This window comes from Rattus norvegicus, chromosome 2, assembly GCF_036323735.1.
Source record: "Rattus norvegicus strain BN/NHsdMcwi chromosome 2, GRCr8, whole genome shotgun sequence".
In the NCBI taxonomy this organism is placed as follows: domain Eukaryota; kingdom Metazoa; phylum Chordata; class Mammalia; order Rodentia; family Muridae; genus Rattus; species Rattus norvegicus.
Window position 1 is genome coordinate 5,694,615 of NC_086020.1, and position 27,546 is coordinate 5,722,160.

The following is a 27,546-nucleotide window of genomic DNA, read 5'->3' on the forward strand; positions in this document are numbered from 1 at the left end:
ACAGTCTTTTACAGATTTTCCTAAGAATCGTCTATGCAAAGGGGGTCTGAACCTTAGGGACAGAACTTCTCACAAACACTAATTCCTTTCACTTCACTCTTCCTACAACAGTGGATTTAGGACAAGTTTCAGTGGCAGGTTAGGACTGGATTATACCAGTCATTCTAGAGCACTGAATTTGAAAAATGACAAAAGGGCAGAGAAATCTTAGACACTTACTGTGCATCAGGCACATGTTGAATGATTGGGCATATAATGTCCTTTACTTCTCTCAACAGACCCATGACTCACGTGCTATTACTATTCAGGTCTTTGTGATAGGAATGTGATATCGAAATCATATGGTGGGTTAACTTGCAGAGCAGGGATTTAAATTCCATTTTGACTCATGTTTTCAACTGTTCAGCTATCAAATATTCATGTCATCTTAGCCACAAAATGGTCTGATTCTGTTTAATCTGTATTTGTGGAATATTTCCATAGACAGCTATGGGTGACTAGAAATAAAAACAATTTTATTTGCCATATTTTTATTTCCTTGTTTTACTTGCTTTCAGAGATTGTTTCATTAATAGTTTCTAGCTTATGCAGTAGAATACTTTTTCTTTATGTTTTCCCAAGAGCGTTTTCAATACAGAGGAACTTTGTATTTCCAGTTGCTGCTTAGGTGCAAGCCATCACTGAGCTGTCAAAATAGAAGCACAGCTTATTCATGGAATAGTTTTTCCACTCTTTTGTTCAAGAGCCAGCACAGTCATGCTGCTTTTGAAAACCTGACTGCTTCCTCATCCCTTCTTTCATTCTCTTGCTTACACGACAGCTTGGTATCCATGTGGTATGCCTGGCCGTTAGCTGTGCCAAGCAGGGACAAGAAATGTGGGTTTGGAGGAGGTAATAGAAAGGTAGACAGTCAAGGATTAATGGTTGGGAACAGGAGGGGAGGGTAGGCAAGGTAAGAAGCTGGAGAACAATGGAACACAAGCTGGCCTCCTCAGAGGCAGATCTCATATGATGCATCCCTCCCCCTTTTGTCTATAAACCAGCACTGGCGTCAGGAGGTTATAGATATAAAGAGCATGATGAACACATGGACACTGCAGAAGGGCTTTCCTCTGATAACCATCACTGTAAGAGGGCGGAATGTGCACTTGAAGCAAGAACACTACATGAAAGGTTCTGAATGCTTCCCAGAGACTGGGTAATGTTCACAGTGGGAATCTCCTTCTGGGTGGGATACAGTTTTCATTTTGAAACCTAACCCTTACTCCTTTCCTTAAGTCCTTCAGCTGAAGCTGTGTGTTCTATATAGTTGACCTGTAGTCCTACCTTCCCAAAAGGATTCAAAGGCTTTGAATCTCTGTAAAACTGACAGCCTGTCACTTTTACATTCTCCCATCTGCAGTTTAATAGGATGTCATTTCTAGTTGTTGGCTTAAAGTCAGCTCTGATCTAAGTAAGTAGTTGCTGTGAAGTCACAATAGTCACCAACATTGATAGGACTTGACAAAAGAATTTATGTGATTTCCAGGAATTAAGGAATATTCAATTCTCTTCTTCAGATGTCTGAGTTACATCCTAAAAGACATTAGCATGTGCCTTGGAAGAGTTATTATTAGAAATAATGTATTGTAACTTATGAAATATTTGATGTATCTTAAACTAATTCAATCAGAACACAGAAAAATTGGCAAAAAATTCTATATATGCTTTTTATAAATATGTATTAACTCTATCGAGTTATGATTTTCTATGTATATATAAAAGGAAAGCATTATATAATATATCTTATATGTAGGTAATATGAGTATAATAATAACATATGTAATATATTACATGAACACCAAGATGTATTATAGAGAAGTTTTATTTTCAAAAAAGTAAAAACACTCACTTACAATCATAACGAATTTTCAAAATTAGGAAATAAACTTTACAAAATAAGCCTATTCAGTTTTTCTATTTGTTGTAAAATGTCTTTGTGTGAAAAATGGGAAAATCCTGCTCCCAAATTTAGCACATTTCATATTTCATTGCCACATTATCTTGGTTTCCCTTTTTGCAGCAATTCTGTAGTCCTTGCGTTTCTTGATATTTTTACCCCAGTTCAGGCCCTTTATTTTGCTAGGATTTCCTTCAACTTGTATTATTCCTATTTCTTCTTGATGAGATTCAGGATGTTTGGAGAAACTCCACAAAAGAGAAGTGACATCTGTTTCTTTGGTACATTATTAAGGAGGGATGTGATGCCAATCTGTGTCATTACTAGTGGTTATTATTTGAGATTAAGCTTGGAACACTAGTCATTAATCACTTGAGCTTGCTCTTCTCTTTCTACTGTAGGGTCTGAGAGAGACGAATAGCAGTTGAGGTGAAAGACAGGCTCAGCACACTATCAGATCTTGGTGTAACATTCTTAATACCATTCTGTTTTATACTAGCCTGACACCTACTAGATGGGTAGCTGTCTTAAAAGTTGTTTATTACATGAATAAAAACAATGAGCAATGTATATTTGCTTTCTTTAGGTCTCTGTGGCATGTTCCGCTGACATTCATTACCAGCAAATCAGATTCAGTCCAGAGATTTTTGCTGAAGACAAAGACAGGTACTTTATTATGAAAATAATTAGTTTAAGAAGTAAGAAATAAAGAAATGGGTAGAAATTAACTATCAAGTATTTTTAGCTATTGCTTTTGGTGAAAAGGAAAAGAATAGGTTTAGAATACTTGCTGGACTTGGAAGGTGATTTAGTTGGTAGAGTGCTTATCTTATAAATGTGAGGACTTCAGTTTGAGCTCCTGAACTTACGCTTAAAAACAAAAAAATGAGTGTTGCAGTGTATGGTTGTGACTCTGGTTCTGGAAAGGTAAGGACAGAAAAATACTAACTGGCAAGTCCAGTGAGTGTTCCTATCTCAACTCCTTCCTGACAAAAAATAATGTCCAGAATCTGAGAAACAGCCAGTATCATTCCGTGGCTCTCATACACGTACACACACACACACACACACACACACACCCCTCAAAAGCATACATTCAAATACTCAACGAGAATGGGTTTTTAAAAAGGAAATATCATGATATAAATTTAAACAGTTGAGCACTGTAACACTGAAAAATATATTAACAATGAAAATTCACATTACTTTGTTAATAATACTGGAAAATATATGTTGGTCAGAAATGTGGTTGGAATATTTCTGAAGATTTATAAATATCACAGAATATGTATCTAATACTACTATTGACATTTGTCTGCTGGGTTGCTGTGTTGTAGTTTCTACAAAAAGTAAATGATCTCCATTTTTTCAATATTGGAGTTTCCCCAGTTTCCTGATCAGAAAAGCTTCTATCCGTCCACAGAGTAGATGGTTCTGAGATTTATCCTATATGCTGTAGATGTGATCATCCTCCCAGAAGCAGTGGAATGGATCAAATTTAATGTAGGAATGAATGGCTATTACATTGTGCATTACGGGGATGATGGATGGGCTTCTCTGAATGGCCTCTTAAAAGAAGCACATACAACAATCAGCAGTAATGATCGGGCAAGTCTCATCAACAATGCATTTCAGCTGGTCAGGTAATACAGGCTATGTAAAGTTGTGGTTTATTTCTAAAAACATGTTACTGTTCAAATACTTAGTTCCTGAAGATGACAATAATTGATTGTTTGCTAATGAGAATTTGGAAAGGCATCTTCTCTCCAAGTTCTCCCAACAGGCCAACATAGTTTTCACTGATGCTTAACTGTGGTCTTTTACTACTAGCTGGTATAAAATTCAGAATCAGTATTTTAATCTTTCTTATTAATAGCTAAAATCAGGCTGAGGCAAATGTGTAGGAAACCTTGAGACTGCATCCTATTGATTCCTTTGCCTCAGCTTTGCTCTGAAACTTTTCTGGCTATGATAATGGATTTTGTCCCATGCTGAGTCCTTAACCTTCTTTTCTTTTTAAAAAATTTTTTTCAAGATTTATTTTATTTATGAGTACACTATTGCCGTCTCCACACACACCAGAAGAAAGCATCGGATGCCATTACAGATGGTTGTGAGCCACCATGTGGTTGCTGGGAATTGAACTCAGGACCTTTGGAAAAGCAATCAGTGCTCTTAACCACTGAGCCATCTCTCCAGCCCAGTCCTTAACCTTCTGGAAGTCTTCTTGTGAAACTAAGTAATGCAGGTCCAGTTGCTCACACTGCAACTATTGTAGCAAATAAGAGATTTCTTTTAAAGATAATTTATACAGCATCTTTATGGAATGTAGTTTATGTAATTTGGCCTTATCAAATGATCTTTGATGAAGGCTGAGTGAACTGAGTGATCTGAGGCTGGAGTGAACGTTATTATTCATTCTTTCTTATCTTTTTTTTTAAAAGATTTATTCATTTATTATATATAAGTACACTGTAGCTGTCTTCAGATACACCAGAAGAGGGCATCGGATCTCTTTACAGATGGTTGTGAGCCACCATGTGGTTGCTGGGAATTGAACTCATGACCTCTGGAAGAACAGTCGGGTGCTCTTAACCGCTGAGCCATCTCTCCAGCCCCATTCTTTCTTATCTTAAAAAGAAAGGGAAAGAAATTATTTCTGAAGTTTAAAATATGAATGTCTTCATTATTTAGGCAGTGATGAAGTTCTAAGTGAGCCATCTGGGTGGAATGAGGCAGCTCTATAATTATCAGATCCTATGTCCATCTATGCAAATGTAGATTCTTTTCTTCTGGTTCTCTTATTGGTTATATGAGCCTCCCAAGGTGATAAAAGCGCAGAGAAACTAAAGAATACCTAATCTGTTGTTTTTCTCTATACTTTAAGTTCATCTTCATGAACTAGAGTGACCTGATATCCAGTTAAGTTTTGAACAGAGATGATGAATTTATGAAAGGAATTCTTACTTTTCATAAGCAGCAATCTCCCTGGATCCCTTGATCTTGGATTGACATTCTAAGCTTAGTCTGAACTTCAGCACACAGTTTGATATATTCTATGTGACAGACTAACATGTGCCATTTTATCCTAGCCACAGGTTGGACTTTGCTCTATAATTGTGAGTCTTCTTCCCCAGTGTTGTCTTGTGTGTAACAGAAGCAATTCTAAGGCAAACTCGTTATTTATATATGTTTGCTGCTTTGCTAAAAGATTATTGCAATATATATTGAAGCAAAAATATAATTTCCCATAAACCTTTAACCATGTTGTTTCTTGCTCAGCATCGGAAAGTTATCAATTGAAAAAGCCCTGGATTTAATCCTGTACTTGAAAAATGAAACTGAAATTATGCCCATATTCCAAGGTTTGAATGAACTGATACCTATGTATAAGTTAATGGAGAAAAGAGATATGGTTGAGGTGGAAACTCAATTCAAGGTAAAGCCTGAGATGAATCAAATACAAAAAAATATATTTTTTCTTATTGATGAAAGAGTGCTTATTCTATGTGTTTGAATACACACACACACACACACACACACACACACACAAATGCACATATATGTCTTTCTATGCATTAAAGAAAAGCAAATAAAAATTATTTGAATTAACTAGCAAATGTTATGCTTGTATTAAATAGGAATATTGTTAGATTCTGTAATTTTCATATTTTCTTCTTATAAGTATTTTATTTCATTTGACTTACCTCCTGTGATTACTAATCCTGGTATTTTTTTAGGACTCTGTTTACCCTGAATTAAGTAGATGGGACACCTTTAGAAAAGATTACTGTGATAATATTAAAGTCATTATTTGTCCATTTTAGAACTCAGTATGAGTTTCTAGCTTTTAAAGCAGTGGGGTTGAGCTTTAAGGATGTTACCACCTGAATTTCTTATTTTCTTGAAAGGAGGACCACTCAGCATTATTAAAATGCATTCAATATGTATTTATGTCACGTTTCTCATCACCAGTAGTACTAGCCTGTGTGAGTTTGAAATGTTCTGTGACACTGCTCATAATACTTGCCACTGTTTTTGCTGGATTCCATAGGACTTTCTCCTCAGGCTGCTAAAGGACCTTATTAATAAGCAGACCTGGACAGATGAAGGCTCTGTCTCAGAGAGGATGCTCAGGAGCCAGCTCTTACTCCTAGCATGTGTGCACAGGTATCAGCTCTGCGTGCAGAGGGCAGAGCGCTATTTCAGAGAGTGGAAGGCATCCAATGGAAACATGAGGTCAGTTCCCACTGAACATGCAGTCCAGCCTATTGATGTAAAGGGTATTCTTTAACTTATTCATCCTGTTCTCCATCACTGACATTAACCACTGGGAAAAGCTGGATAGATGAGTCCCCCTACTGCACCTTTTTGGAAGAGGAAAAACTGCCTTTTAAAATTTATATTTTTCAACTTTCTATTTCAAGAAATATAACAAAGAATTTCTGTGCCTAAAAATCAAATGTCTGGAGAGTTAGGATACGATCACAGTAACTCCCACTTTGTGTAGTTTGTATAAAATAACTGAAATGACATGGCCATGCCATATTAAACAGAGGCAATAGATTCTACAGAGTTTCTCTCTTCAAAATCCCTGCCCACAGTATGTAGTTATTATTTACACTGGAAAGGAACAATGTCTGGAATCTCCACTCCTGCTAGGCATCAGTCTTTTTGTATTTGGAACTTAATGGCATCCAAGAATCATTTATAGCAACAATCTGAATATTTGGCTTTAAAGGACATGTTTACTAACCATAATGCTGTTGAGATTACTGACCTTTCCTCATGTAATAAAATTTGAGACTCAATTGTCTTTCTTTCACATCATTTTAAAAAATATAGTATATGTGTAAGCATTTATGCATAACATGTGTTATTGTATTTCTGAGGCTGCACAAATCTAATTTTAGACATTTTCTCTTGCTTCTTTCTATAAAGTGTAACAGAAGGAAATGGTAGTTTATGTTAGTTTTCAATAGTGTACCTGTTAGTATGAAACTAGTTCACAATTGGTCCGCATTATGCACCTAAGAGCATTTATTCTGTCTCAGGGTCTAAAATGTTTATTCTTTCTTATAGCCTCCCTATTGATGTGACCTTGGCGGTGTTTGCTGTTGGGGCCCAGAACACAGAAGGCTGGGATTTTCTTTATAGTAAATATCAGTCTTCTTTGTCTAGTACCGAGAAAAGCCAAATTGAATTTTCCCTCTGCATAAGCCAAGACCCAGAAAAACTTCAGTGGTGAGTAGTCATGCATTGATGTCCATGGGATTCCTGAATGGCCAAGGGAATTTGAATGGCATAGGTTTATTTTGACTCTTGTTTTAGCTCTATTGACCAGGATTTATTTATTCTGCTGGAACCACTATGCAAGTGGGTATATGTGCAAGAGGGTGCCGAGTAATTAGAACCAAGAGTTGGGGAAAATATTTAAGGAGTATGTATTGTGTGCCTTTACAGCAGTAACATATTTGAAATATTTAGAGTATGATACCTGTAGAAACCATTGTTTTGAGGAAACAAGAGGCAAAATAGTATGGGTCTTTTAAATGCTATATAAATGTTAGCTTTTAATCATGTTGTTGTAGTGGGTTTATCAAGATGCTACCAATTTACCTTTGGGGACTTCATGATTGGCAAACAGAAATTTTCATTTATAAATTATTTTATTGAAGATTTTGTAGGTCTTCAATCACTTATAATTCATTATTAACATCTCTTTCTCTGATCTTTAAAGGCTTCTAGACCAAAGTTTTAAGGGAGAGATAATAAAAACTCAGGAATTCCCACATATTCTCACGCTCATTGGCAGAAACCCAGTGGGTTATCCATTGGCCTGGAAGTTTCTGAAGGAAAATTGGAACAAGATTGTACAGAAGTAAGTAGTACCAAAAACTGTGGTGAGATTGGATATATTTTTATTACACCCTTTTGCCTGTGTGTGTGTTTAGCCTTTGCTAGTTATATGAAGGTACATCTTATGTTGAAGATAACTTTTCAAATTAAAATATCCTTATTTGATCTGAAACTTTAGTCCACTGCTACCCCTTGCATCCAGGTAGTAATGTTTTCCATCCCATCTGCTTTGTCCTGTCCTCTTTCGCTTGCCTGAAACCTTTCTTCTCCAAGGTCATTCAGCCCTGTATATAGCTGTAATTTGTTTTAGGGTCCTAGTCTTTTACTTCGTTATTGGTATGGATTGTAGTTTTACAAAAAGATTCTTTAAATGTTATAGGATATATAAAATACTTAAAATATATATCGAATGGACAACTTTTGACATTTTCTAGATTTGAACTTGGCTCATCATCCATAGCTCACATGGTAATGGGAACAACAAACCAGTTTTCCACCAGAGCACGTCTTGAAGAGGTAAAGGGGTGTATGTGAGAGAAATTCTCTTTTAAACTTGAGTGACAGTTAGCTACTAAATATGGGCAGGAACAAAAGCTGTGGCACACTGAGAATGAATCTTGTCATTTGGATGCAACTTTTGAGTTCCAGTGTATATGCTCTCATGTGACAAGCTTTATTTCTCAATTAAAAACTTGGACATTGCCAGGCATGATAGCGTGTTTTAAATCCATGCACTCTGGAGGCAGCAGCAGGCAGATACCTGTGAGTTAAAGGTCAAGTTGGTTTACAAAGCAAGTTTCAGGTCAGTCAAGACTAAATAGTAACATTCTGTCACCAAAAAGAAGGAAAACAAAACAAAACAAAACAAACCAACAAAAAAACCTTCAGCTTAAAACTACTACCACCACCACCACCACCAACAACAACAACACAATTGGTTTTCATTTAAAGATGTTAAAAGTGAATGTTAGAGGTTTGAACACCTGATGTGACCAGCTATGGTGGAAGAGGCAGAGAGGGTCCAGGTGCTTTAGTATCCAAAGTTATATTTTTCTTCTCACTTATAATATTCTATACTTTATGAGTTTTTGGGAATCTATAAAAATCTAACTGTGAAATAAATATTAAAGAATGAAAACTGTTTAGAAGGTAGGAGTATGAGGACTTACACTGAAGAGGTTTATTACAATGACATTGAACAATTAATGTACAGTTCTTATTGCTCAGGCAAAAATTAGAAATTGATATGAAACTAGCTGGTAAGAGGGACCACGACCGTACATGTGTCCTACAAAAGAAGACTTTCTTCCTCTCCTCTCAAGGCTGCTGAGTATGTTCTTAGCGATGTGTATATAAGACAGGTATTCAGCTGTATTGATGTGGCAGAAGACACCATCTACGGTTGGGGAAAATGTTAAGAGCTGGCTTTGCTAGAGTTTGTATGGAAGTTCATAATTCAGCCTTAATATCACAATGGGCTCCATAAGGATAAATGAAATATTTTAGCCAAAAACGAAGCAAAAATATTGATGTCTCATTGTTGAAGAGAGCCGAAAGTGATTTTTAGTTGATAAGGAATCAATCTTGCAGCAGGATACTGAGCAAGGTGGGGCAGGGAGGAGGGTATGTCTCCTCTCTTCCCCAGTAGGAGGCAACCAGGCTCTCAAGTAATTTTAGAACAACTCTGCATCTTTCCTGATGGAACTTGACCTTCATAAAACTCAATCTTGCCCCCACCCACTATTTCAGAACTCATAACATGATATTATGAAATGAAATTTTGAGGAATTAGCTGTCTGGAATTCATGACCAATAATGTCTTGGCCTGTTCTTACTTTCTGTCTATAAAAAAAATGGGTTAGTGCTGTGAAAATTTATGGGTTGATGTTGACTACTCTTGAAGGTGAAACGAAATAGTACAGTTTTCTGTGCTTTGACAAAGGCAGCCTATCCATCATTCAAGCTTAAAGGTTCAGATGGATGCCCAGGGATTTGACAAGAACAAAATACATTTTGAGGAGAGTGCTGCAAGTCTTCTAAATCTCTGGAACTGTGGGAAACTGTAGATTTTATCTGGAGGGAACAAAGCAGGAATTGTGGATTAGGGTAAAAATATTGTCAAGGTTTGAGATCTTACCAACATAGTTTGTTAAGAGCCCCATTCCTTACAGTGTTGGCAGTAATAACACACAAGGTCAGGCTTCACAGAAAGACTGCATTTATGTAGTTGATATGATTTTTTTCTTGGCAAAGAAGGTATTCTGCACATTCTGCCTTTCAGATATAATTTTTAAAAACTTTAGTCTACATCCGTGTATATATAATAGAACCCATATTAAATAGAAACACTTAATAAACCTCAAATATAAATTGGTAAACAGCAAAACCTTTTAAAGTCTGGCAATTGTGAATATATAAAAAGCTAGAGGAAGAAATACAAACCTGATATCATGTGACATGAGTTCATTTTGTATAGCTCAAACATAAGATATACCAGATATCTGGTATTTTCTTCTATGTAGAATGTTAGCTTATGTTGGAATTGTAGCTTTTCTTTTAATTGGCCTTAACTTACCATTTGTTTAATATAACCAAACTAATGCTTTTAAAGTCTACTTTTTTCCCCCAAGGTAAAAGGATTCTTCAGCTCCTTGAAAAAAAATGGTTCTCAGCTCCGTTGTGTTCAACAAACCATTGAAACCATTGAAGAAAACATACGATGGATGGATAAAAATTTTGATAAAATAAGACTGTGGCTTCAAAAAGAAAGGCAGGAGTTGCTGTGACAATTTGTTTCATACCAAGTTCCTGAATTTATAATTAGTAAAATTTTCTTCAATTTGAGTATTTTCTTTTTTTTTTTAAACATTTTTTTATTGGACTGTTTTTATTTACATTTCAAATGTTATCCCCTTTCCCAGTTTCCTGTCCATAACCCCCATCCCAAACCCCTCCCCCTTTTTCTATGAGGGTGTTCCCCCACCCATCCACATACCCCTTCCTACCTCCCCACCCTGACATTCCCCTATACTGGGGGTGGGGGTTCCAGCCTTGGCAAGAAGCCCTTGGGCTTCTCCTCCCATTGGTGTTCAACAAGGCTATCCTCTGCTACATATGCAGCTGGAGCCATGGTCCTGTTCATGTGTACTCTTTGGATGGTGCTTTAGTCCCTGGGAGTTCTGGTTGTTGATATTGTTATTCTTATGAGGTTGCAAACCTCTTTAGCTCCTTCAGTCCTTTCTCTAATTCCTCCAATTGGGACCCCGTTCTCAGTTGAATGGTTGGCTGTGAGCATCTGCTTCTGTATTTGTCGTGCTCTGGCAGAGCCTCTCAGGAGACAGCTATATCAGGCTCCTGTCAGCATGCACTTCTTGGCATCAGCAATATTGTCTGGGTTTGGTGGCTGTATGTATATGGGCTGGATCCCCAGGTGGGGCAGGCTCTGAATGGCCATTCCTTCAGTCTCTGCTCCAAACTTTGTCTCTGTATTTCCTCCAGTGGATATTTTTATTCCCCCTTCTAAGAGGGACTGAAGTTTCCACACTTTAGTTGTCCTTCTTGAGCTTCTTTTGGACTGTAGATTGTATCTTGGGTAATCTGAGCTTTTGGGCTAATATCCTATCAGTGAGTGCAAACCATGTGTGAGTATTTTCAAACAAATGATAGTTGTTTTGGCTACCACTGAGGATATTTTCTTATTTAATTTCATTGACCATGTCTGGGAAAAGCTTCAATGTCTGTGGTTGACAGGTATAAACCCCAGTGCCCAGCTCCTTGCCATGGAAAAACCAAGGGGCTTCTTCTCAGTATATACTTCATGTTTCTGTGTCAGTCATTCATCAGTGTCTTTGTAACACTGTGAATAGTGAGGCACATTGCTTGGATCATTAGTCATGCTAGAAAGTGGCTGCACAGCAGTTCTCCTGTTGACCTCTCTGGGTCTATGGTCCTGCAGTCTCTCTTCCTGGTTTCAATTATTGGTACTGCTTTGCAGGGTATAGTTAACCAGGCATTTTTGCTCTCTTGATTTTGTTGATAGTGTTTGGGATTGTGACTCATGAGGGAGTGCATAGAGGCATTTATTTCCTTGTACTTGAGGTGATGAAAACCAGCCAAAGGCAAGTCTTACTCCTAAGAGGTGGCCTTTGTTTCTGTACAGTCCTATTCTATTTCTTGGCTCTAGTAACTACTTCCTTTTCATCCACTGGGGCAAGGGAAAACAGTGGAAACCTACTGATACTGGTCATGGTAGTACTTGTCATTTTCACATAACCTACTTGCACAGCTGTTCTTAAAAAGTTGCATTTAGAACCCTCCTTGGATAAGTCAAATAGAAGAGCCACCTACTTTCTCTGGAAGCTTACTTTTAACAATGTAGAATGTATTCAGATCGGTATCAGAAATATCTCCTTTTAAGATATACTTGACAGTTAACTGATCCCTTAAATAGGGAGTGGTGTTGTAAATTCCTAAATAACTCATATCGGCATTTGTTGCAAAGAAATCATTGAGGACTCACCAATAAAGGACAATATGAATAATGTGTTTATGTAAGTATGAGGAAAGAATTCTTTAAGTCTTACATAAGAAGTTTTAGGTTTATAGCATAAATGATGGGAAAGATATCAATATATAGTACTGTAATATACTATGGAATAAAGTGACTTTTGGGGTTGGGGGCTCAGTTGTCATATTTTCATTGGTCTAACAAAATACCTGAGGTAATCAGTTTAATTATGAGGAAAGATTTTAGTTGATGGCTTATTAGTTCTGTTATCATAGGCCTGTGGTGAGACATTATGGCTATCATAACAGGTATCAGGACGAATGCTTACTCAGTAGTGGTCAGAAAATAGAAGAGCCAGATAGAAGTCCGAGGACACAGTGTACTGGTTAAAGCCATACTCCCACAGACTGGACCTACCTCTTCAATGGGACCTACCTCCCATTCAAGTATGAATCATAAGTAAATTGGTGACTACAAATGGATTAATCCACTAAGAGGCGGAGTCCTCATGATCCAGTCTCCTCTTTTATTATTACCACTAGCTGGAAGCCAAGACTTCAATGTATGAGCTTGCTGGAGGGATACTTTATATCTAAACCACAAAGAGCATGTTTACAGTTCTATTTTTATATTAACTTCATCTGATGGCTTGAAAATAGAGAATGATTCACTGGTAATTTTTTCCCCAGACTACATAGAACACACAACCAAGATTTTTATGTAAAATATTTTCCTTTAATTACATTTTAATCTTGATTAAGGAAACACAAATACTGATTTTTGTTTTGGTCACCATCACTTTTGGAAAGCCCATTTTCTAAACAGATAAAATATTACATATGCAGCAACTTTTAGTAATGAAAACCACCTGTTCTTTACTTCTAAGGCAATATCTGCAGTTGTTTTCACCTGACTAGAATTTTAAAAGTAAACAGTAGAAAAGAATAAAAAGGATTCCTTTAGATCCTAATGGCTTATGCAAGTCACTGTGAGTTACCAGCAAACACTAAAGTCTTGAGAATATTCTTAATTAAAAAAATATTTTTGGTACCTTAAGTATGTATGCAATTTTATAGGCACTCTTAAACTTATGTATTTTGTAACATCATTGAAACATATTCCTATGTGTGCATGGAAGTGTGCATATTACAGTCATAGACTTGGAAGCATATCTGCCAACGTCAAAGTTTTCAGCGTGCTTTTAGACACAAAAAGAGCAAACAGATACCTACACTGCCAAGATACAAGGATTAGACACTGAGTTCAAAATACAGGTAGTATGATTGTTTGAATATGCTTGGCACATGCAGTAGATTTGTTGAAATAGGAGTGGCTTTGTTAGAGAAGTGTGTCATCAGTGCGGGCATGTGCTGTAAGACACTCATCCAGCTCCCTGGAAGCCAGTCTTCTCTTGTTTGCCTTAGGAACAAGATGTAGCATGCTCAGTTTCTCCCTACATCATGCCTATCTGGATGCTGCCATGCTCCCACCTTGATGATAATGAATTGAACCTCTGAACCTGTAAGCCAGCCCCAATTAAATGCTGCCCTTATAAGAGTTGCCTTGGCCATGGTGTCTGTTCATAGCAGTAAAACCCTAACTAAGACAGTGAGTACATTCTTCTCTTGTCAGTGCCTTAAAAACAGAATAGTGACTGTCCTTTTTATAGGACTGGGAATTAAAAACTTTTGTGGGTAGCATTTGAAATCTAAGGTACATGCATGATTTGTAGAGAGTACTTTTAGAGACAGTTAACAAAATGTGTTCATTATGAATATTTTTAGTTTTCCTTTGTGTTATCTGTCCCCTGTCTTTTCTGTCCTCATAATGTAAGTTATGCTTAGTAAAGTTAAGTAAATCCTAATAAAACCTTTAAATTGATGGCAACGAAGGCTGTGATTTCTGGAAATAAGAAAGTTGAAGTCGGGTTTATATGTACCTGACATCTTTTCCAGCATTTATTTCCAGGAAATAGAAATGGAATTGTTTATCAAATTTCCATCAATGATACCAGTGTAGTGCTCAGAAAAATCTGATACCATTCAAAGATGTTAAGATAATTTAACCTGCTTTGATATAGCAGCAGATTTTAAATTTCAGTGTATACATTGTATACACACACACACACACACACACACACAACTTACTTAAAAGAGTTCATTTTTGTGTTTGGTAATTTGACTTCCATAAAGCCAGATGCTTTAGACAATGTGGCGAATGGCTATAAGCAAAGGATTACAATTTGTTTTTCATGTAGAGAGTGGAATCCACAGTTTAATGTCATGGTAAACCAGGATAGTTCAAGGCATATGAGTATTCTAAGAATCCCCAGTTTATTGCTAAAATTTAAACTCGAGTCTGTGCCTCATTTTTCTGTTTAGTTCAAATCTCAATGTGTCTTGTCTGACCATGAGTAGAAGTCCTCATTCCTAGGAAAGGAGAGTTCAGGTAGGAAAGGAGATTGGTGCTCCCAAGGTTTACCTGGGTTATCTATCATTAATTTATTATTAGCATCTCCAAAGGAGTTATACACCCAAAGTACAATATTCCACATTTGACTTATCAACATTAACCCAAAGATACATCAAAGCCCAAGAAAAAGACATAATAAGAAATCAAAATATTGACAAACTATAAGAGCATTATATTGCAATTGCTAAAAAAATTGGGTGTAAACCAAAATTACTAATGAGTTTTACAGGCACTATGTATATAATGTGCAAATGTTTGCAAAGGTTTTCTGGGATTTTTGGTGTTTTAAGAAACTGTCAAATATATTTTTTACAAATATAAAGCTTCCTTCTCCTACCTAAAGGCAATTAAAAATCTTTGAAGTTTATCAATACTCAATACAGAACACAGATGAACCAGACAAATTCTTTTTTGTTCTGGAAAAGAATATCAACTCAATGTTTAAGGTGTCAAAAGACATAACAAATACAACTGTCTAGAAGCCACCCAGAAAAATTGTCATCAAAGCCTTTGATCTTCAAAAGTCACCATCCACCAGCTGAAGAATTTTTATTCAGATACCCTGAAAACAAAAGGAAATATGGGTTACTAATATAAGCTCTTCAGTTACTCGGAGAAAATGTGGAGCAGCTCTGGTTAGTATATTTACTCCACTATGGGAATTGAAAGGGATCCTGGTAAGAGGGCTGAGCCACTTAATTCACAGTTTTCTTTGAAAAAAAAAACTCACTTTACATTTTCATTTAATATATGTATGCCACAGTATGCATGTGGACATCAGAGGGCAACTTCCATGAATCCACCATATGCATCCCAAGGATGAAGCTTGGATCAGGCTTGGTGGAAAGCATCTTTATCTGCTTTTCTTTTCTTTTTTTTTTTTAAGGCTTTGTTGAGCATGCACCTTCATTTTATTACTTTTAGGAAGTCCAGAACCCACCTATTGAAGAATGGGTCAGAATCCATCATTGTTCTTCCACAATTAAGACAAACCAAAAAGGTCAGAAGGTTAAACTGTGATTTCCACTACTCAACATGCATTTGTATTTCAGATATCAATTAATGCCATTTTGCAACAAATATTTTGCAAGAAAAATCTGTGTCATCATTCAGATTTCAAAGATTCAACTAGCTTGTAGTGCATGATTTTCTTAAAAAGTTTGAATACTTTAAAGAGTTTTGTTTGTTTTCTTTTTTCAAGATCAAGTTTCCCTGGCTGTCCTGGAACTTGCTCTGTAGACCAGGCTGGCCTTGAACTTGATAGAGCTCTGCCTTCCTCTACCTCCAGAGTGATAGAATTAAAACTGTGTACCACCACTGCCAGGCCACTTAAAGTGTTCTTAATCATATGATTAAAAAAAAAAGTTCTAGTAGCACAATAATCCCTTTAGTGCTTGTTAGATAATGGAATACTTTGAACTTTGCAACCTATGGTTTCTGAAAACAGGAACAAAAATGAAATAATAAAGTGATAAACTTCCCTGTCACTCCCCACAGTGACAGCTGCTAGAAGGCAGTTATTGCTATTTACAATGGAAGTTCAACTTACAAAATGCATAAACTTTATGTTGCATCTTCATCCACCTTTGGCTTGGGCACTTCCTCTGTCTTCTAAGGGGAAGCAAAAACTATAGTAAGTGCTTTCTAACTCACCAGGAAAGGAAATGAGAAAATGAACTCCTAGATATTGACCAAACAAAAGACAAAGAGGGTGGCTTAGTCTATACTCTTCATTCGACACAAACATGCTCTGTTCTTCCCACTTAATTTTTAAGTTAAATAGCCTTAATTAATCCTAATTTCTCACTTTAAACTTATGTTTTTAACGGATCCTGTAAAAATTTTCAATTGCAGAAGTATTGTTGGAATTAGGATGACAGTGTTTCACCATCCCACAATGACCCCATCCTTTTCCTGCACTGAGAAGAGGTTGGCTGGCTAATCTCCACTGTGTAGGGCAATTATACTTTTTACTTCCTGTGAATGGATTGATCATGCATTTTTATAATTAGTGGGTAGATCAGACACTTTAAAAATTATAATTAATTGATAAAGGATTAAATTTTTAGTTTATTTGAGATATAATGTTCTTGTATCCTGTGAGATAAAATCAATTGCATGAAGTTTTCATTAGTTATTCTTTTTTTTTTTTTTTTTTTTGGTTCTTTTTTTCGGAGCTGGGGACCGAACCCAGGGCCTTGCGCTTCCTAGGCAAGTGCTCTACCACTGAGCTAAATCCCCAACCCTCATTAGTTATTCTTAAGAAGTGTTGATGTAATTAATAAAAAAATAGGCCATAAATTTGAAAGCGACAAAGGAAGGGTGCATGGGACAGTTTGGAGAAAGGAAAGGAAAGAGGAAAATGATTTAATTATATTATAATCTCAAAAATAAAAGAGATGCAATTAGATTGTTAAATTGGTATTTTTAATTTTCATTATGGTCAGAAGATTGTACTTATATAAGTTATGTAATGTTATGTAATCTTGAACCTGTTCCTTCCAACCATTAGCTTATATTCTACTTTGCACAACTATATGCTATGTGAATTGGATATTGCAGGCCCCTCAAAGAGCCATGTGTAAAATGCTTGACCCTGGGGTGGAACTCCTGAGACATTTTTACAAGCCAGGGCCTTATATGATATCCTTAGGCCATTGTGGGTGTGCCCCTCTCTCACTCAGGGCAAGTGTTTCCTGACTTATGGGATGTTCAGTTTGATCCCTAAAAACTCCTATTATAAAGCACTACCTTAGTACAGAGGCAATAATAAGATAAAGCTTTTAAAATCATTGACCAGACTCATCTCTTCTTATAACTTAATTATCTCAAGTATACAGTGACATAATGCTGGCCATTATATGAATTGTACCATTATTACTAGTCTCCCTCTCAACCAATAAATACAATGAACTAGAAAAACTTCTCTAATTGTATAAATTACCGTCTGTCCTAATTAATTCTGTCACCTAGACATTGCCTAGAGTCACCTGAGAAGGGATTCTCAGTTGAGAGTTTGTTCCATCAGACTCGTCTGTGAGTACTGTTAGCATCCTTCTAGCCTTTGCCCAACAGTTACTTAGAAACAGCCAGGTAGGAGCCTGGCTTGCTATAAAAGGACTGTTTGGCCTTTCTCTATCTCTCTCTGACCCCTCTCCCCTTTCTGTGTCCTCTCTCTGTCTCTTTGTCTCTGTATCTCTGTTTCTCCCTCCCTTCCTCTTTCTTTGTGCCCCCCCACCACCACCCCACCACTGTGGCCAGCCCCCCACCCACCCCCTTTCTTTGTCTCTACTCCCTTCTCAACTCCTCTTCCCATGCCCTCAAATAAATTTCATTTTATACTAGACCCATCTTATGGCTCAAACCTCAAGCATGGGCCCACTAAGGCACCCCCTACCCCTGACCACAGCATACCACATTTTACAAAACATATCAGGTATGTCTGTGGAAGACTAAATCTTAATTGTTATTTGATTTAAGAGGACCTAGCCCACTAAGGACAGCATTTGTCCCTGTGCAAGTGGACTTGGGTGGTTAAAAAAAAAATCTAGCGGGGTTGGGGATTTAGCTCAGTGGTAGAGCGCTTGCCTAGCAAACGCAAGGCCCTGGGTTCGGTCCCTAGCTCCGAAAAAAAAGAAAAAGAAAAAAAAATCTAGCTAAGCAGGGGGCTGTGACAGAGCTAGCAAGCAATGTTTTTCCATGGTATCTGCTTTTAGTTACTGCTTGATTTCTAGACTGCTCTCAGTGACCTAATATGATCTGGAAGTGTAAGCCAGGAAATAAACTTTCCTCCACTAAGGTACTTTTGACAGGGTGTTTTATAATAGCATCAAAAATCAAAATAGAACAACTTCCATGTTTTCACATGTAAATCATATGATCTGGAGGCACTTTAATAAAAGCAAGAATCACATGCCACTTGAAATATGTTAAGGACACATTTCATTTATATTTTAAAAACACTAGTTACTAAAATATATATTTAACACATTATAAATTTCTATTTTTAAATCTTTAACTTTTAAAATCCCTTTTTTAAGATTTTATGTGTTTTTCCTGAATGCATATCATGTACCATGTGCATGCCTGGTGACCCAGAGGTCAGAAGAGGGCATCCATCCTATCTCCTGGATTACAGATAGTTGTAAGCAGCATGTGCTCCTTGGGAACCAAACTCAGATCCTGTGAAAGAGCAGCCAGTGCTTTGACAGCCATCACTCCAGCCCTCAAGAGATTACTTTACTTTTTTTTTTCTTTTTAAGCAAGGCATGCTAGGGGATAGCTATTGCTTAAAAGCCTTTTGCTCTAAATAGCTTACAATATCAAGCTAGATGATTAACAGTTAAATCCTACTTCCTTGCCAATTGTTAATCTAATACTGGTATGTTTATGACCATGTTTACCTTGGAGGAATCCTTTGTTTTCTCTTCATTCTTGGATGCTTTGGAACTTGAAGTCTTCTTACCCTTCTCCTAAAGCAATGGAAATGTAATGAAGTTTCTGTCATGATAAATCCACGCAGACCCTGACTAAATGCTGCCATTAGATGAATCCAGGATATTCCTTCTAGCAGCCTATATCCACCAAAATAACTGAATAAAAATGGGTAGCTTGGTACTTATTTCTAAAATAACTGAATATACCTATATTTTAGGCAGGACATTAGAAAGGCTACAAATGAGAGGAAAATGGGGGGTCACATGGGTGTTTAGCATATTCCATCATTTTATAACATGAACCCCAAATATATACCCACAATTTTATTTTAGAAAACCACAGGTTCAGAAAAATCAAAGCTTTTCTTCACTTAGGCTGGCTTTTATGTGCCAAAACACAAACACCTGTTTTCAATGATAGGGAGAGAAATGCAAGTAACAATGGAAACTGACTGCAAAAGCACAGTACATTTACCAAAAAGAAGAAATAAAAGGAAAGAATGGATTGGAAAGGAGCGAAGATAAAACAGTTTGAGAGGAGAAGGATAGAATGGGAACACAAAGGGGAAAGGGAAGAAAAGAGGAAAAGAAAGAAAACAGAAACATTAGTTATTAGTTTTCAGAAGAGAGAAGTAGGAGGCCAAGGGAGGCTGTAAATTAAATCACTTGGAAGGTATGAAGATGCAGCCACAAGTTGGGTTTAAAAGTAGCTGAAACAACAATGAACAGACTGCAATATCCACCCTTCCTTCTGTGTGATTTACAAGACGAGCTCTATAGATTAGGTGCCCTGAAACTATAGAATGACACATTCTATAGTTTTCATTCATTTTATTAACTTGTATTAATTGAAAAATAATGGATTTAGTTTTTTATTCAGTTCAAATTGCATGTTTTGAGCACTTATTAAATATCAGCACTCTGCTAATCTGAGCATAAAAATCAAAGATCCAATTACTATATATATAATGCCCAGCTCAATGGGAAATAGATAGCTAGTGCCAGGTAACCACATGCAGGGAGGAGTGCTCAAAGGGTGCTAGGCTGGCCTGAGAAGACACAAAAGACCAGAAATGATCATGAAAAGTCTAAGTCAGCCAGCTGCACCAGGAAGGAACAGGAGGAGATTCCACAAAACAATTAGGCTGAAGAAGGTCCTGGGCGTCCAAGACTGCCATGCAAAATAAGCACAGAATTATTTGTCACTCACAAGACAATGTAGCAACCAAAAATAATGACTGTGGAGACTATACCACATGCAGAAACCTGATGAAAGCTGTTAAACGGTGTAATAAATAAAACATAAGGACAATTTTGTAAAAGTATTTACTGGCAAAAATAAGGAATACATTAAAAATAGTGTTATGGGCAGTAGAATTATAGCTTTATTTTAAGGTTCTCTACAACATTATTCCATTCATTCTGCTCTAAAAATATGGGTATTTCAAAGAAATCGGTATGAAAAAGCACAGTACCTTTGTTGTATTCTGTGAAGTCTCTGTAGTTGGGGGGCAGCTATCCAAGTCTTCTGAGAGGGCATCAATGGGGTCCTGGTCCTGACCAGGCTTCTAACATGTTAGTAGAAAACATGGAGATCGCTATAGAACAACTTCTCTTATAGTTAAAAGTAAAGATAAGTTTAAGATGAAAAGCTCACTGGCATTTATTTCCTAAAATCACTAGGTAAAGGAGACATGGAAACCTGAACATCTTTATTTTACCATATTCTATTTTTTTTAGATAGTCTCATGTAGTCCAAACCAACCTCAACTCACTATGCAACTATGAATTCCTTATCGTTCTGTTTCCCTTAACCCTTGTTGGTTATAGTCATGTGCCACCATGCTTGGGTCATGTTACATTCTTCAATACAAGTTTTCTTACTTAGAAATCTGGTACTACTTTTACTTATTACTTTTTCCTTGTGGGAAATAAATTAAAGTTAGTAATATAGGCTTATCTGCATACATTGGCACGGGTCAGAGATACTTAAATTTTAATTTCTTTAAAATTTGAAAGAAAACTACATGTATAATGAAAACAATGAAAGTATACATTATAGTATTTACCTCTGTGTTCTTTGTCAGTGGCTTCTCTGGTTTGTCCTTGAAAACAAGGTAGTTTTTTGGTTAACCACAGTTCTGTTTAGGTTCACTCAGTCATAGAGTGAGCATCTATTATACAAAACTGATGAACTAGGCTCCTAACCCAGATTTCTACCAAATCTTCACTTTCATAGCCATTTCAGTAGCTTGATGCAAAGATCTGATTCTGGAAGTACAGAGACTATGTAGGAATTTTCTGGTACCAGGTATTATCATGAATTCCCACCAGATACCCTGGGTTTTTGTTTGGTTGGGTTGGGTGGTCCTGGGAATGAACCCAGAGACTAATACATTCCAGTTTGTTTATTTTGTTGTTGTTTCATTTAAAACAAAAAACAAAATCTAAGTTGCCCAGGATGAACTTCCAATGTTTCTTTATACTTCCAAATAACTGGATGTAGGCCTCCACCACACCTAATGCTCATTACAGTTTCAAAAAATTTAAAGATTATTTTCAGGCAGGAATTGCAAGTACCACTAACTTACAAAGTTCTTAAGGCAAGAGCAATAAATGAAGCTCCTCCAATGATGACAAACAAGATGTGGCAATATCAACATAGAGGATGGTGACTGATAGCAGGAGGCAGATTTATAGGGAACAAGGACTCCTAGGCTTTGGCCAGGGAGAGCCTGCCATACCCATGGCATCTGAGTATACTGATGGAACTTGGACTCCCTTGTTTCCATTTGATGAGCAGACCTGGGAAGAATGATTCATCTTCTAACAGCTCTAAAGCTCTTGTAAATCAAACAGATAAGGGGAGGCAGTCAGATTGGCCTATGTGATGGGGAGATAGACCTGGTGCCTCCAGAGAGGGTTTTTTTTTTTTTCAGGACCGAACCCAGCTAGGCAAGCACTCTACCACTGAGCTAAATCCCCAACCCCACCAGAGAGGGTTTTGCCTGCACTCCAGGTTTCTGCTTGTGCTCCTGTGGAGAAGGGAATGTTGGCTGTTGTGTTTATTTGACCTCTCAGTTCTTGTACCATCCCACCTCTGCTTTCCCCACACAGACTGCTTCTTTGACATCTCATTGATTCCATCAGTTTTAGAGCCTTTTCTTTAAAAAATTTAATTATATATTTCTTGGAATCATCATTATACCTAGTATTATTCAAGTGTCTTTATGGTAGGACCCAAACATGAATATCTAATAAGACCATCTCAAGTAGATACAACAGAGGGCTAAGAAAGCCTGTTTGATACCTCTGGGACATTAAAAGTACTCAGTCATGATGTGCTTTTATTGCTAGATAAATAGCGGCTTCAGCCTCTATTCAGTTTCTGGGAAGTTATAATTGAAAAGTTTGAGAGCAATGACCTAATCTAGGCTGTTTGCCTTAGTTTTACCTTCCCATCATTATCCAGGAGATGCCTATATTCAGGGGGGATGGTGTCGTCTCTTTCTCCCAGTTTCTCGCTATGCTCTGCTTTGATTTTTTCCTACAAACATTGAAGAGATAAAGGAATGTTCACATCCTTCTTTACTTACAAACTACAATCCAAAGTATAGAAACTACAGTTTTTATAGTTTCATGAAGCAAAACATAAGGAACAACAAAATAGATGATAATCAGAGAGCTGATGAAAATTGTGACTCCTTATTTTTCTATACGTGAGCCAAATTTGTGAATTTTCAACTGAAAGGATCAAACAGAAACCCTCAGAAACCTTACTGGTAGTTAAAAGCCCAAAGGGATAAAATATTTTTCTGATTCGATTTTGCTTTACATAATAAAAGTCAGGTTCCAAAGCCTTGGTAGACAGATAATATTTATAGCTCCATTTTAAGGCACTGCAAAGGAGAAAGACTGGAGACACTGAAGCCTGAGCATACCTGCTGCAAGCCACACCCGTCCTGGTATCTTTACCTGTGAGGTTCCCTGGTCTCTATGGAGTAAGGATACACCTCTGTGCAGCATTAAAATTTAGGTTTTAAAATATATGGTAAGTTAATCTCAATATTTATATAATAATGATAGAATGACAATGACAGTGTCCTGTCTTTGTCCCATTGTTTCAGATGCTCGTTACATTACTTTTCTTCTATTATTTTCATTATTTTTCTTATGTGTACGACTTGTGTGCATACACCTATACACATGCACTTGCCACAGCATGTATATCTCTAATGTCATTTTCAACTTTCATTAGGCTTGATATACGATCTGTTGTTTTCCCAATGCACATGACAGGCTAGCTGATCCACAGACTTCTTATAGCTCTCCTGTCTGTGACTCCCATCTCTGTCCAGGCTGAAATCACAGATACTAACACTACATGACCAAGGACTGTACTCATGTTGTAAGGCCATCGTCCCCACTCCAGTTACTTCTTGATTCTAAAATATTATCAAGTCAGTTGAAATGGCTTGTTAAATATTATCTTAAATATACATGTTTGTACACATCATGTAGGAGACAGTTCATTTTGTCCTTCTAGAGATACCTCTGAAGAGTCAAAGTTCTCACACACAGTTTGAATTCAGATTCAGTTATGCTTGCAAAAGAGGGGCAGGGGAAACCTGTGCTAGGTGTGTGATCTCTGCCACTATGAATATAAAGTACATCCACTAAAATTGTATGCCTTTTGGGTAGTATGTCCTTATTTCCAAATAAGACCAAGAAAAAATATTGGGAGAGAAAAAACTTAAAACATAGCTCTGCTTTCATTTCATAAACAGGATGTTTCCTACAATGGAATCTGTTCCAGAAACATTTATCAGTGAGAAAAAGAGAAATATTACCTACAGCACTAAAACAGGAAAATTAGATGGAGCAGGCTAGCTGTTCGCTACCTCCAGATAATACCAATGTCTTTTTCCTTCTCTGTGGAGGGCAAGGGAAGATCTTTTACCTTTACTTTATCATCTAGTGGTTTGTTCTCATCTGGATCAGGCTGTCTTTGTCCAAGACTGTCAGAAAGTTCATCCAAGGCATCATCGAGTTCTTTGTCTCTCCTCTAAAAGGTAAATAATTCTGAATTAGTTATAAGCAGGCCAAATTGTTCAGGGAAGTCACCCAGCAAAGCCATCTTTTTAACATGGACATCTAGGAGTAAGTCATGGGGCCAGTCAATGTCAGAGAACTGATATGCTGACAGCGGAAGAGACAGAGAGTAGTGAAAGCATCTGCCTCTCCTACCCAGCTGCATCATGAAAGGTTAAAGAAGTCTTAGTGGAAGTATCAATGCTGTACCCAATGAATGAGGTAAATCTTACCTAGAGGTTCCATAAACAAACACTGCACTTTCCTTCCATTAAGAAATCAAACTTAATTTGAATCCACTGATGTAGTAAGCTAGCACAAGTTTTCAGGAGATCATGATGGAGGTGGGGGAGGGGCACACATTACTAAGTACACCATAAAACTCAGTACCATTATCCTGCTATTTCTTGGAGCACAAAAACCCACAGAAATATGGTGTCATTGATTGAACAGGTTGTCTCTGACAAATTATGAGGGTTCACAAAAAGACTTCAGAGAAGTTCTGAACTAGTTGGGATTGTCCCTACCTCCAGGAAGACCATTAAAGCTAAACAGAAGAAATTAATGAAAGGTATTTTAGGGGAAGAAACTGATCAATAAACTATGGTGACAGTCAAGCTAACTAAAACAACACTTTATTTTACATTTGTTTACATTGTTTACTATGTAATTAGCCCTCCAGTCTGAGTTTTCTTAGACTGGGAGAGAGGACTATATGTTGACAGTAATAATAAGTAAATAATGCATCATTATTGATCTTGTTATTGTAGTAAAGTTCTATGAAGCTTTTTCAAATTATTCTTAACATAATAGGGTCAAAATGTTGGCTGTCCATACCTATATGAATTTAGTTTATATCCATACAGGTTCCATTAAAAATATCTTTAGCATCTATATTGTACAAATTATCCTGCTGGGCTGTCTTGAACTGTTCTGTAGTTTTTCTAAAATGGTGTTATCATACTTATCCAGTTTTATTTGCTGTCCAGAGGAACCATCTGAGTAACAACAGTATATTTTCGGAGAAGAAAGTTGATGGAGGCTAACCTACGTGCTTAAAACACATTGCTAAAAAGTGAATGGAAGCCAGGTTCTGATACTGAAAGCATGGTGAGCTTTCCTCTGTAATTATCAGTCACACTTATGTTTTACTAGGTCCTTCTGAAGCTGGCTTTCCTGCAAGGATGATGTAATCTTACAGCTTTTTAAAAATATTTCTCAGGATATACACACATGCAATTTTTATGACAGGATGTTAAACTCAGCAAAGAAAGGTTGCATGAATTATGATAGTTTAGTTGATTCTGATGCTCATACATAATTCATTAAAGATAGAGCTTTTCTCTTAGTTTTACTGACATCATTCATGCATATGCACACTCACACTCACACATGATTCTCTAATGGGAAAAGGGAAGGGAAGAGAATCATTGTAAAATGGAAAGGAATTATTGTAAGATATTTTGGAAGACAAATGCTTGTGGCTCATAGTTAGGAACTGCCTCAGGGAACCTATGGACTTGGCCTGGGTTTCTGCTCCATCTTTTTGTTGCATAGACACACACACACACACACACACACACACACACACACACACACACACACACACACGCAGTCAGAGAAAGAGACAGGCACATACAGACAGAGATCAGAGACAGAGAAGGGGTAGCGAAGAAGAGAGAGCAAGAGAGGGACAGATAGACAGACAGACAAAGACACACAGACACACAGGGAGGGAAGGAGGGAGAGCATTTTGCTTGTTTTAAGCAATCAATTTCCATTAGAGCTCAAGAACACAGCTGTAAACGGTAGAGCTTCCCGTGGCTAGTCTGGGCTTTGTCATCTCTGTCTCTGGATATTTTTAGATATTTTGAGCTGTCACAACAGGGTAAAAGAACTCACCAAAATTCAAGGCTACTGCATTAAGGAAGCTTTCATATCATATCAAAAGAAAAGGAAGGAAAGCTGAGCTGACTTCACTATGGGAATTTCTATTAGCAAATGAGGCACTTCCTTTAACAGAGAGGGCACAACTGGGTTAAGGGTAGCCCCTTTATCTTTTGATGTTCAATGGATGGTTTGGCACTATAGATAATAATTTTTCCTGTTTTCAATTGTGGTACACAGGTGCCTTATTTTCTTTCTTGTGTAAGAATAATTCCCAAGGTAAGTGTGATAATTTGTATATACTCAGCCCAGTGAGTGGCACTATTAGAAGGTGTGGCCCTGTTGGAGTAGGTGTGTCACTGTGAATGTGGGCTACAAGACCCTCACTCTAGCTGCCTGGAAGTCAGTTGTTCTACTAGCAGCCTTATGCCTGCTGAATGCTGCCAGTCTTCCTGCTTTGTTGATAATGGACTGAACCTCTAAATATGGGTAAGCCAGCCCCAACTAAACGTCCTTATAAGAATTAACTTGATCATGGTGTCTGTTTACAGCACTAAAACCCTAAGACAGAAGGTATGCTGCTCACCTCAGTGCCAGGCGGTGGGGCTGCTGTGTGGTTGCTTGGAGCAGGCACCTGGGAAACTGTTTCAGAAACAGCAGCAGAAAGTTTGGCATCTTCAAAACCCTTTTATGGAAAAAGTATACCATTAACAGGTTGCAAATAAGGTTATCATCACAATATCATCATTTAAAATACAACTCTTAAATCTGCTTTATGGCTGCTTTTTTCATTTTATTCAAATACATGCCTCATAGCATCTTTAAAGCACTGTTTTTTTTTTTTAATTTTCATTTCTATAGTATTTTTACAATTTCTCATTGCTAATTTTAGATCTATTTTTATTAATGTGTGTATGCATGTGTACATGAGGGTGATTACGCGTGTGAGTGTAGTTGCCCATGAAAGTCAGAAGAAGGCATTGGATGCCCTGGGGATGGAGTTACAGAAAGTTGTGTGTCACCTTCTGTGGGTACTAGGAACTGAATTTGTACCTGTGCAAGAATAATATGTGCTCTTAACTATGGAGATATCTGTCCAGCCCATGATTTTCTGTTTCTCTTTCATATTTGTTATTCTAATACTCTACTAAGAGTTCTGTGGCTTGTTTACACTGGATTATCAAAATCTTTTAAAAATTATTTTGCAATTATTTGCTCTGTTGCTTTATATAAGTTATAGACACATCTCCCCCCCCCCCCCGCTTTGAAATCATTTTTCTTTTCAAATGAATTCAAAATCAGAAGTAAGATGTAATGGGAAATGCCAATGAGTTAAGGCCTATCAAAATTATGAT

General features: G+C 37.1%; 2 protein-coding genes across 19 annotated transcripts in view; one reads left to right on the top strand and one right to left on the bottom strand.

The window, feature by feature from the left end:
- Erap1 (endoplasmic reticulum aminopeptidase 1) overlaps window positions 1-10,642 on the top strand; it is a 38,920-nt gene extending 28,278 nt beyond the window's left edge. For 5 of the 7 annotated variants that reach the window (XM_006231701.5, NM_001399166.1, XM_063282612.1 and 2 more), the window contains 9 exons: window positions 1,044-1,198; window positions 2,526-2,605; window positions 3,399-3,582; window positions 5,222-5,378; window positions 5,994-6,178; window positions 7,022-7,183; window positions 7,680-7,820; window positions 8,233-8,314; window positions 10,429-10,642. In XM_006231701.5, coding sequence (XP_006231763.1) covers window positions 1,044-1,198; window positions 2,526-2,605; window positions 3,399-3,582; window positions 5,222-5,378; window positions 5,994-6,178; window positions 7,022-7,183; window positions 7,680-7,820; window positions 8,233-8,314; window positions 10,429-10,584 — 1,302 coding nt within the window. In that variant the 3' untranslated portion in view covers window positions 10,585-10,642. Of the gene's footprint in view, window positions 1-1,043; window positions 1,199-2,525; window positions 2,606-3,398; window positions 3,583-5,221; window positions 5,379-5,993; window positions 6,179-7,021; window positions 7,184-7,679; window positions 7,821-8,232; window positions 8,315-10,409 lie in introns of all 7 variants that reach the window. The other 2 variants (XM_008760601.4, XM_063282613.1) reach the window with 1 other exon arrangement.
- A 2,376-nt stretch (window positions 10,643-13,018) lies between these two features.
- Window positions 13,019-27,546, bottom strand: part of Cast (calpastatin) — a 109,581-nt gene continuing 95,053 nt past the window's right edge. For all 12 annotated transcript variants that reach the window (XM_039101793.2, XM_039101792.2, XM_039101791.2 and 9 more), the window contains 8 exons: window positions 26,778-26,876; window positions 24,174-24,278; window positions 22,668-22,760; window positions 21,283-21,318; window positions 20,689-20,781; window positions 19,181-19,249; window positions 16,327-16,388; window positions 13,019-15,339 (listed from right to left, as the gene is read on the bottom strand). In XM_039101793.2, the coding sequence (XP_038957721.1) occupies window positions 16,341-16,388; window positions 19,181-19,249; window positions 20,689-20,781; window positions 21,283-21,318; window positions 22,668-22,760; window positions 24,174-24,278; window positions 26,778-26,876 (543 nt within the window). In that variant the 3' untranslated portion in view covers window positions 13,019-15,339; window positions 16,327-16,340. The remainder of the gene's footprint in view (window positions 15,340-16,326; window positions 16,389-19,180; window positions 19,250-20,688; window positions 20,782-21,282; window positions 21,319-22,667; window positions 22,761-24,173; window positions 24,279-26,777; window positions 26,877-27,546) is intronic.